This window comes from Microtus ochrogaster, chromosome 10 (genome assembly GCF_000317375.1).
Source record: "Microtus ochrogaster isolate Prairie Vole_2 chromosome 10, MicOch1.0, whole genome shotgun sequence".
Taxonomy (NCBI): domain Eukaryota; kingdom Metazoa; phylum Chordata; class Mammalia; order Rodentia; family Cricetidae; genus Microtus; species Microtus ochrogaster.
Genome location: NC_022016.1, coordinates 63,599,011 through 63,610,606, shown reverse-complemented (window position 1 = coordinate 63,610,606; position 11,596 = coordinate 63,599,011). Strand labels below are relative to the sequence as shown.

The following is an 11,596-nucleotide window of genomic DNA, read 5'->3' as shown; positions in this document are numbered from 1 at the left end:
GGGAGTTGGAGTTACAGGGGGTTGTGAGTCACCCAATGTGGGTGCTAGGAATTGAACCCCAGTCCTCTGCAAGGGTAGTACATGTTCTTAATCACAGAGCTATCTCTCTGCGTGCCTCTCCTCCCTGACCCCTATTCCCACACAAACATATATATATATATTCTTTGTTTGTTTGCTTTGCTTTAAGATCTTACTATGTAGCTCAGGCTGGTTTGGAATTTACAGAGATCCACAGGCCTCTTTCTCCAGAGTGTTTGGGATTAAAGGCCACAATGCCTGGTCCAAAAGGATTCTTTCCAATATGCGGGATTAAACCCAGGACTTTTTTTTTTTGCATATTCTAGGCAAGTGCTTGTCCTCTGAGCTACAACCCCAGTCCTCAGTGGTCTAGAGAATGTAGCACAATGTTGAAAATTTGATCCAGTTGATAAAGACAACCAAGTGTGTGACTTTTTCTTTCTTTATTATGGTATGTTCATAATATTTTAATATACATTTGATCAACCTTACAGTATGAATCTACACATCTTAATATATTCAGACAAGAATTAAGCAAGAGCTGACACAGAGTTAGCTAATATCATTAGGTAAAGGGATTTGAATTTTACCTGGGTAAGGTATTTTTTAGGCTGCTGCCCAGGCTCCTGGAGATTCTGATGTTCTCTTTGCAAAGGCTGACAGGTTTTCTCAGATTTCACCTTTAACAAAATCAAGAAACAGAAGTTGGTTTCTGTCTGCTGTGCTAGCATGAGAACCTCAGTCAGGCCCCCAACACCAGGCCTGGCCACAGGGGAGTGGACATGGGCCAATCACCAGCACCCACATTAAAGCCAGGCCTGGCAGTGGGGGAGCAGAAATGGGCAAATCCGTGCAGCACACTGACTAGTCAGTAATCTCCACCAGAACTGGAGTGGGACAGAACCAGCTACCTAGGACAGAGAGTGGATCTCTCCACTGGGAGCAGAAGCCAAGAGCAAATCCAGTCCCAACACTGGTGGATCAGGACTGAGGCAGCAACCAGATCCAGAGTCAGCCTAACCAGGTCCAGTGAGCTCTAGACTCAGTTAGAGACCCTGCCTCAAAAGGTGAAGCATGAGCAAGACCTCCACGTGCACATAAATATATCCACATGCATACAATACACACATGGGCGCACACACACACAACACACACACACACACACACACACACGCACACACTGCACACTGCCTATGTTTAAAAAGTTGTATTGAGTTTTAGTTCTATTAGTGGGGTACAAGAGTTTCAGTTTATTCTGCTTTGGATCAACACAGACTTGCTTACTATTATGATTTAAACATGAAATGAAATGTCCCGTTTCCCCCACCCCTACTCCCCAGCTGGTGGTGCTGTGGCGGGAGGCTGTCCAGCCTTTAGGGCATGGCCAATAGTAGACAGACACAGCCATTCAGGTCTATTTCTTTGTTTCCTGATCCACCAAGACGTGGACACTGCGGCCTCCCAGTCTGCTGCAGATGGCACCGCCCAGTGAGCCTTCCTGTCATGATGGACGGTACTCACTGAAGCCAGGAGCCAGAGTAAACCTCTCCTTCTTCAAGTTGCTCCTGTCAGGTACGTGACACAGCAATGAAAGAAGTAGCAACGTGCATTAAGTAACTTATCCTCACGACCACTCTGCCGTAACTTTTCCTCACGACTACTCTGCCGTAACTGAGTTCACGTCAGCTTCATAGGTAGGGCAAGGAGGCTCGTGAGGTCAGCTTGTTCAAAGGCCAGCAGTTGGCCACCCCAACACAAAGCCTCATTCTGAAGCATGTAAACTGACTTCCTGGTATTTTAGTGAATGGCGGATTAGATGAAGGCATGCTGTCTCGGTGGGTCTGCTTCTCTCTCTGTTACCTAGTTAATTCTAGAATACCTGGGGAAAGTCCTTCTGGAGGCTGCTGCTTGGGTGTCTTCGAGACTCCAGCATGGAGTCCATAAGCTCTGGGGCTGTTGCTAGTGTCTTCCTCTCTCCCTCGGTCTGTTTACTGCGGCTGCTCAGAGCAACTCTAAACAACCATTCTTGACACATTTCCTTGGGTGTCCTTATTTGGGCTTCTGTTGGGAAGAAATAACAGAAAACTATAGTTAAAAGAACTATAGAAAAATAATTATTGTTTTATAAAACATGAAGAAAATAGCCGGGCAGTGGTGGCTCATGACTTTAATCCCAGCACTTGCGAGGCAGAGACAAGTGGATCTCTGTGAGTTCGAGACCAGCCTGATCTACAAGAGTTAGTTCCAGAACAGGCTCCAAAGCTACAGGAAGCCCTGTCTCAAAAAACAAAAAAGCAACAACAATAACAAAAAACCCACCAAGAAAGTTCTTAATTAGAGTTTAATAATTAACAAAAACAACACTGACCCAGCTCTCTTCTCCCTGTCTTCCCAGGGTATTTGAAAACTTTCAGTAACAATAACATAAGGTGGGACATGGTAGCACATACTCAGTTCCAGCACTTGAGAGGTAGAGGCAGGGGAATCATCAATTTGAGGTCAGGCTTGCCACTTAGTGAGAGCTTGTTTAAAATAGAAAGAAAAGGGGCCGAGAGATAGCTCAATGGCCGAGAGCACACACTTCTCCTCCGAGGACCCACACAGGGCTGCTCACATCCACCCCTAACTCCTTCAGGAGATCTGATAACTAATTCTGTCCTCTACTGGGACTCACAGACGTGTGTAGCACCCGCACAAAAGTAAAAACAAAACCTTTGAATAGAAAGAAAGGAAAGAAGGGATAGAAAGGAAAGGAGAGATGAAAAGGATGAAGGGAAAGTGATAAAAGGAAGAAATAGAGAAAGGGAGGGAGGGAGGAGGACGGAGGGGTGGGTCTACAGTCTTCCCTGTTCAGTGTCCCACAGAAACAGCACTAACAGTGGGAAGCGGCTCCCCGTGCATAGATAAACTTATTGCCACCAGTTTTTAATGTTTTGCTGACTAAAGAGTAAGAGCGCCTTTTAAGGTCTACTAGGGACTCAGGTGGGAGTTATGCCCCAGCTGTGCTGCTTCCTGAGCACAGGTGTGCTCCAGATGTGGCTCTGTCCATCTCACTGATTCAAGTGAAGCAGAAATAGTAACATCCTCCTGAAGACACCTAAGACTGTTTGACTTAATCCTTCTATTACTATTAATTTTTCTTACTTTGAAAGTAATAATCCCCCAAAGAAAGTTTTTAAAAAGAAATTATGCTATATATCATCTTTCACCATGATAGTGGGTCAAATAACAGCTGCTTTGGGAGCTGGAGAGTTCAGACGCTACAAACACAGGTGGCTCTTGCAGAGGATGTGGGCTCGGTTCCCAGCACCCACATGGCAGCACACAGTGCAGTGGTTTGAATAGACTGCCCCCCATAGGCTTGTAGATTTGAATGCTTAGTTATCAGGAAGTGGCTGGCACACTACTTGAAAAGGATTAGGAGGTGTAGTCTTGTTGGAGTAGGTGTGGCTTTGTTGGAAGAAGTGTGTCATTGAAGGTGGACTTTGAGGTTTTAAAAGCCCAAGCCAGGCCCAGCGACTTTTCTCTTCCTGCTGCCTTTGGATCTGGTCTCGAAGTGCCCATTGTAAGAGGAACCGCAGGCAACTTTCCCTTGCATTGCCCCATTTTACTCAGCATCTTATCCCCGCCACTCTTCTAACAGGTCGGATGATGTCCCACTGTCCTGTACATAGTCCGTCTGTCCACTCATCTGCTGACAGACACTGGGCTGCATCTACCTTTGCAATATTATGCATGATGCTGCTATGAATATTGGTGTGCAAGTACCACCTTGAGTCCCTGCTTTCTGATCTTTGGGATTTATTACCTAGGGATAGAATGGCTAGATACATAATTCTGTATCACTAACCTACTATAATAATGGTATCATTTATTTTCTCATCAGCAATGCAGAAAGGCCCCGATTTCTCCATGCTTTGTGAGCATTTATTTTCTGCTACTTTAGCCCAGGTTTATCAAACCTCACCAATATTCTCAACCATCTTGTTCCTTGTCCCACCTTCCTAAAAATGCCAGTCTGGAAAAGTTCTGTTATTCTTTATTACTGTAGGTTGCTGAGTGCTGGGAGAGGAAAATCTACGCACACAGAGTGAAACGGCTACAAATTCATGGTCTCCAGCTTCTAGGTCATCCTCTGTGTTGCCAGTTCTACTGGAAATCCTGTCTCTTACTCCTGACAGATGACACTGTTCTTCATCCTAGCAACACTAAGCCCATCAGAACCTACCATTTTTGTTTTCACCCCAACAAACAAACCTTCATCTTTAGACATCCCTATCTCTCCTTTCTCAGTGGAAAAGCTGTCCAGTCCATTTGCTGGTTCCCTTTCTGTTGTGGTAAAACACTCTGACCAAAAGCAACTCGGGGAGGGGAGGATTTACCTGGTTATACTTCCAGGCCACAGATCATCACTGAGGGGCATCAGGACAAGAATTTATGCAGGTTAGAGGAACACTGCTTGCTGGCTTCTTTTCTAGGTTCCTGCTTAGCCCCCTTCCTTATACAGCTCAAGATCACCTGCCTAGGGATGGTGATGCCTGAAGTGGGCTGAGCAGGCCTGAGCCAAGTAATAATCCAATCAATCACTCAGACACACACACACGGACCAACCTGACCTAGGCAATTCCTCAGCTGAAGCATTCCTCTCCGAGGACTCTAGGCTGTGTCAAGTCGACAGTTAAGGCTAACCAGGACATTCATCCTCTTGACAAAGGCCAGCCCTTTTGCCTGTAATCTCGGCCCTATTTTCTATTTGTTCATTTTCTTTTCCATATGCACATACTCTCCCTCTCTACTGATACTTGGCCAAGCTCAAGACACCTTTGATAGCAAAAATAAAGATATAGAACTGGCAGTAGAGTTCAGTGATAACACGCAGAGCTCAGAGAGCCCCACCAGAGTCCCCCTAGCTGTGGTCCTCTGGGACAGCATGTCTCTCACCAAACACACATATTTTTGTTTTGTTTTGTTTGAGACAGGGTTTCTCTGTAGCTTTGGAGCCTGTCCTGGAACTCACTCTGAAGACCAGGCTGGTCTCGAACTCACAGAGACCCACCTGCCTCTGCCTCCGGAGTGGTGGGATTAAAGGCATGTGCCACCAACACCAGTCTGGTTTCCTGTCCTTACAGATGACTTCTATTTTTATTTGTTATTGTGGGAATTTGGCAGAACACCATATCTGGATGGACATTAGAACGAACAGCTGTTCTTCAGAAGTGCTCTGACCTTGAAGAATCTCTGCGGAAAAAGTGATGGTTTTGCTGAAGGGGCATTGCAGTCATCCCATGACTCTGGTCACATGACACCTCAGGCACCCTCGAGACTCCTGTATTATTGCATATTGCAAATGATACATGATTAAGGACGAGAGTCATGGGGCGTGTGATGCTCTCCTTCAGCGAGACGTGGAAATTAGATCGGGGACCTTGGTATGAGGAAATCCTTTGTGAAACTTTCAATAAATACCCTTTGTATGGCTCTTCAGGGTTCAGTTCATCAGAAGAGGCTGGACCTTCCTGTGGCCACGTAGACCTTAGAATTTCATCTTGGAGTGCCTTCTTTCTTCAATTGACTCATGCTACACGGTGCACCCCAACAATCTGGTCACTCTTCCAGGAAAGCTTTCTTCATTCTGCATTGTGATATCACGCTGTCCAGTCGGCACTCTTGTCTAGCCTGTTTCACTCTGTGTTCTTCCCAGGCTTCCCCGTTTTTATGGGTACTTTAATGCTGTCATTCCCAGGAACCCTCTTGGACTCTCTGCTTTCCTCTACAGTGCTAGCAGCTTGGCACACTTGGTTCCACAGATGGTTGCCTCACTGTGTAGGTGTTAGACAAGTTAGTCACTGACGTCTTTAAATTCTTATTTCCTCATCTGCAAAACGGTGGTGTCTAGCTCATTGAGTAACTGAAGTTAATAATTAGAAAAAGTCTCAAGAGTCAGGCATGGCAGGATACAGCTGGGATCCCAGTGCTCAGCAGGTGGAGGCAGGAGGATGGCAGGTACAAAGTCAACCTGGACTACCTAGCAAGACCCTGACTTAAAAAAAAAAAAAGCAGCAAGAAAGAGCAACGTTCAAGTTGGAGCAAACACAGGTGTATGTCCAAGACTCCATATGTTCTTTAATTTTAATTTGTACTTTTCTTTTTTCCTCAGACATAAGAGGAATCAACCAAAGAGCCGCCTTTAACGGTCAAAAAGCTGCCCTTTCTCATTGCTAGGCATACTCATGTGACCAAGTTCTGACCAATAGAAGGGTAGTGGTTTGAATGAAATTGGCCCCTATAGACTCTTACTGAATGCCATTATTGAAGTTCTACCCTTGTTGGAGTAGGTGTGGCCTTGTTGGAAGAAATGTGTCACTAGGTGACACATTTGAGGTCCCAGATGCTCAAGCCAAGCCCAGTGTCATTCTCTCTTCTTGCTGCCTGCTGATCTAGATGTAGAACTCTCAGCTACCTCTCCAGCACCATGTCTGCCTGCATGTTGCCATGCTTCCCACCATGAGGAAAATGAACTAAACCTCTAAATTGTAAGTCAGTCCCAGATAAATGTTTTCCTTTATAAGAGCTGCTGTTGCCGGGCGGTGGTGGCGCACACCTTTAATCCCAGCACTTGGGAGGCGGAGGCAGGTGTATCTTCATGAGTTTGAGGCCTGGCTTCCTGAAGCACACTTGTCCGGGTTTCTCTGAGTCCTCCTCTTCTCAGCAGGACATTCTCTGCTGCTGCGCCTCAGCAAGGCTGAGAGCTCTTCAAGCCCTAGGCCTACTACATATCATTTCAGAATCGGCCAAGGCTTCGTTTCTCTCGGCTCACACTTTGAAGACCCTTGGTTGGTTACTCAATGAACTGGGTCCTCCTCCACGTGTGTAGCTCTCACTCAGTGAGTTGTAGGTGGAAATGGGCTGGAAGCCGGAGAACACATATGGCCCCTCAGGACTGGCCTTCAAGAGAGGGCGGGTGGAGGAGGCAAGCTCTGGAAAACAGGACACAGGGTGGGAAGGCAATATAAAATGCGCGGACTCAGAACAGCGTGTGTCCAACTGTCAACTGAGCAGCCCAGCTTGAATAATCCATTTCCCTCCTCTACCTCCGGTATTCCACAGTTATAATTACCAACGGTTTAGTGACGCAGCCCGGGTGGCATCCTCAGGTCCTCCCCGTTCATCACCCAATCTGTAGCTGCTAGGCCTTTTCTCACCTCCTGATTCAGCTTCCCCATGCTTGCGGTTTGGTGTAGGCACTCAGGACATGCGCAGAAGAGCACAGCAACATTAGCAACTCGAGTTGCCGCTGCGATGCTGGCTCCCGTCCAATGTGTGCTCGGTAAAGCCCCCAGAAGGCTCATTCCGAATACAGGTCACTCACTGCTTAATGTCTGCATGGCTTCCAGAAGAGTTCAGACCCTTCGCTTGGCACCCGAGATTCTCTACAGCCTGGTTCCTGCTTTCTCATTCACTTCACCTCCTGACCCTCTTCTGCATTAGGCTTTCCCGCCACCTGACCACTGCTCCTACCACGCTGCTTACAGTGAGCTCCTTGACTCTGCACATCCAGGCTCCTCTGCCTGGGATGGTGTTAGGACATCCCAGAACAAAATTTTCCCCCAAGTGAACTCAGATTTGGTGGTTGAGAAATCTTAAAATTCTAATACAGCAGATTTTGAGGTAATAAAAACATGTCCTTTGTATTATAAATTCTCTGATATCTAAACTATCAAAAACTGCCCCATTTAACAAAGGATATGAGTACAGTCTTCCCTTCAAACTAGATACTGAAGACATGGTCATTAAGCATCGTAGGCGAGTGTACCCCGAGATGTTTTGAGCCCTCTGACTCCTCCCACATATAAAGGATGAGGTGCTAAGCTGAAGGAAGTGTCAGGAAACAGACAGTAACAACCAGTCTTAAACAGAAAGCAGGAAGACGGGGTAGGTGCAGGCCTTTCTGCCTGTTCCTTTATTCTCCCCTAGTAGGTGCCATAATTACAACAGAGGGACCAGAACCTCATTTCCTGCCTCTGAGTAAGCGACCGGTTTTGGATCATGTGGTCTTTATGTGATGGCTAAGAAACAAATAACTTGGTCACCAAACTGGAACAGCCAATCACGTGACTTTTCACCCTAACTGTCCTTCCTTCCTTCCATAGAAATATAATAGAAGATACATAATCTTAAAGCAAAGAATATGATTTACAAGTTGTTTCAATTCCTAACCAAAATATACTTTTTTTAAAAAAAAAGTTGAAAACAAGGTAGCAATTTGAATGCTTAACACATAAATCAAGAGGAAGATGAAGAAAAATGTATGTCATCAATATGTAAAATGTGCATGTGAACTAGGACTGGGACAGAAGACAAATAGTCACTGCTGGTTACGTTAGGATGGGTTCTTGGTCCTGGCGCCATTCACAAAGGATCAACCTTTGTTGTAGGAGATGCCGAGCAGTAGGATGGACCCCGGCAGCCCTGGCCACTACTGACTAGGGGCCAGGAGCACACACCCAGCTGTGACTCCATGCTTGGTGATGCTTCTTAAAATCTCCACACCCCACCCCCTGGTTTAGAACCATTTGAGGGGAACAGGAAAAACAAAACAAAACAAAACTGTACTTTAACCTTGTCACAGTGCTTGTCCAATACATACTGGAGGAGAAAGCACCTTGTGACATAGAACCTAATTGCCTGTGTGCTTTCCCAAGGAATTCTGCGTAGTTTTATTTGATGTGAAAAATTGGAAAAGCTGAAGAAGTTTTTCCCTTTCTAATTTAGTACAGAGAACGGAATTTTTCAGCATTTGTAAATTGGGCCTCACCCTCAGCATAAGACATCCGAAATACTGCTTCAATTGGTCTGAGAGATTAGAACTGTAACCTCAAAGTACCATGTCTCCAGTATCTAGTTTGAAGAGAAGACTGTACTCATATCCTTTGTTAAATGGGGGCAGTTTTTGGTACAGTTTAAACCAAAGTTTAAAACGTAAACTTATGGGTCCTCAAACATAGGTTTACATTTATTTAAATCCGAATACCGAAAAGGCAATAGTAAGAGCCAATGAGCAATGCATACTATGAGATGAAAGTATGAGTTAAATCATATTTTCCAGGCTAAAAGAAAACTTCACTGCAACCAAATTATTCCTATTTTGTATTAAGAATTCCTGTATTAGGGCTGGAGAGATGGCTCAGTGGTTAAGAGCATTGCCTGCTCTTCCAAAGGTCCTGAGTTCAATTCCCAGCAACCACATGGTGGCTCACAACCATCTGTAAAGAGGTCTGGCACCCTTTTCTCGCCTTCAGGCATACAGACAGAATATTGTATACATAATAAATAAATATTTTAAAAAAAGAATTCCTGTATTAGTCTTTTTTGGAGGGGGCACTGGGTCTGCTTCTTTGTCAAAAATATCTATCTTAAGTTGCTCTTGCTTGGTTCTTTTCACGAAAATTGTTTCTAATTTAGAAACTTAACCAAAGAAAAGAGACACACGGATGATTTAAAGGGTCTCCACTCTAGCGAATCCCACCTTCCCAGTCGGAATTCTGTTATGTGATCATTTTTGAACGACATTATTACAAGTATAAACACATTACTTAAGTTTATATCTAACATAATACTTAGCAAGGAACAACTTTTGTACATGGGATGTGTGTGTATGGCTAACAATAAGTCCAAATCTGACATTCAATTATTTTCTATTTTCAAAACACAAGAAGAGACTTGCAATGACCTAATGCAGGTATTTGCAGCGTTTCAAATTTCCCATTTCAAGTTCACCCAAGACAACGAGCTTGCAACAGTGGAGAGAAACGGAAAATCTTCATAGTGACTGCAAGGCTGGACAGGGAGAAATGTGCAGCCAGGCAAAGCCCTGAGGGAGGGAAACGGAAGTAGGTGGCCCGTAGGTGACAGAGTGGTGGAGACGCAGGGACATTTAACAGTGCACAGCGTGGACAGGGAAGGGTGGAGATGGTCGTGGGATGAACAGGATAAGGGAACCGGTGGTCAGATGGTGAGAGAAGTGGATGGAGTTGAAGGCTGAAAGGCAGAAGGCAACTGACTTGACCTCGGATGCTGGCGTTACCAAAGGCCTGCAGAGCTTCATCCGGCTGCAAGGCTGTGCGTGAAGAAGCTGGCCCCCCCGGTCCTTTCCCTCAGCCTACGCACAGGGCACGGCGGTGGTTCCGGGGCCTTTGTGGCAGTCACCTTCGGGGGCAGTCAGCTCTGGATGCTAACTAGAGAGAAGCAAGGTTCTCCTGGGCGAACCGCGACCCGGCAGAGAACCCCAAAGCTCGCACGCCCAAACGAAGAAGCTCACCCGCGACCCAGAAAGATCCGGAATGTGCACCCTGGGAAGAGCAGGTCCGACCCCGACCTGAAGTGAGTTTAGGGCGGCCCAGCTACAGCGGCCCAGTATTGTCATGGCAACCGAGCTCAGCAGGGGAAGCGCAGGCGCGCAGCCGGCCGGAGTCATGGAGACCGCGCACGCCGTGGTTGCTAAAGGCCGTCCTTCCTGTGGTGACTGTTATACAGCGTGCACCATTGGCCTCCAGGATCTACGAACTACACCATTGGCTCTGGAGGCAGCAGTAACCATAGCAACCGTGTCCAGCGTCTATATAACTAACTTCAGACAGGGTTCGAATTCTCGAATTGTTTCCCCGCAAAGCTCAACCTGTTCTCCTTATATTTTTCTATAAGTGACTCCTGTGATTCCAGCATAAGGGGGTGAGGCAGAATTGAGTTTGGAGCCAACTTGTGTTACACAGGAAATTCCAGTTTAGCCTGGAATAGAGTGAAATCTTGCCTTAAAAACACAAAACGAAACAAAACAAAAACCAAAACCAACCAACCAAACAACCAAACAAACAAACAAAACACCCACCTATTAAGGCGGGATACTATGCGTGTAAGCAGTTCTGAATTTAGGAAGAGATTCATCATAACAACTAGAGTCCAAAGGTAAATTTCAACACTTTGGGACCCAGCTAGTTATTGTGAAAATGCAGAACTGGGCTTGACTAGAATTACATTGAAGGCTGGAACCTTTAAGGAAACCTAAGCACAGAAAATTGTTTGACTTCTTACTTATGCAAGGCAAAATAAATATCTTTTAAAAGATTTGTTTACTTATGTGTATGTGTCTTTGCCTTGATGTGTTTATGTGCACCACATGTATGCCAGAGCCTAAGGAGGTCAAAAGACCAGATCTGGAACTGGAGTTACAGGCGTTGTGAGACCTCTTCTGGTGCTGGGAACCAATCTTGGGTCCTCTTCAAGAGCAGCAAATGCTAGTAACCACAGAACCCCAAAGTCAACATTTTTAATGATACATTTTTAGCACAACTTAAATCTTCATGTTCCTTGTAAGATTCCGGGTACTTGTCAAAACTGAATTTTGCTTGCTTTTTGGAGAGCAACAAAACACCACTTACATTTCTTGGTTTTACCATAGCTGTCAACCTTTCCTGGATCACCTGGATACCACCATCTGGATAGCATCCCCTATTTTCTGTGTTACAACTCTCCCCTCTCTGATCTAAGATGCTCACCTCTACCACGACCCAGCCCACTCCCA

General features: G+C 45.6%; 1 protein-coding gene across 2 annotated transcripts in view; it reads right to left on the bottom strand.

Annotated features, from left to right (window-relative positions):
* Ccdc30 (coiled-coil domain containing 30) overlaps positions 1 to 10,417 on the bottom strand; it is an 81,984-nt gene extending 71,567 nt beyond the window's left edge. Inside the window, exons 1-3 of one of the 2 annotated variants that reach the window (XM_026782191.1) lie at positions 10,085 to 10,417; positions 1,898 to 2,079; positions 609 to 698 (exon numbers count right to left, since the gene is read on the bottom strand). In XM_026782191.1, coding sequence (XP_026637992.1) covers positions 609 to 698; positions 1,898 to 2,053 — 246 coding nt within the window. In that variant the 5' untranslated portion in view covers positions 2,054 to 2,079; positions 10,085 to 10,417. The remainder of the gene's footprint in view (positions 1 to 608; positions 699 to 1,897; positions 2,080 to 10,084) is intronic. The other variant, XM_026782193.1, reaches the window with a different exon arrangement.
* Positions 10,418 to 11,596: the final 1,179 nt, after the last annotated feature.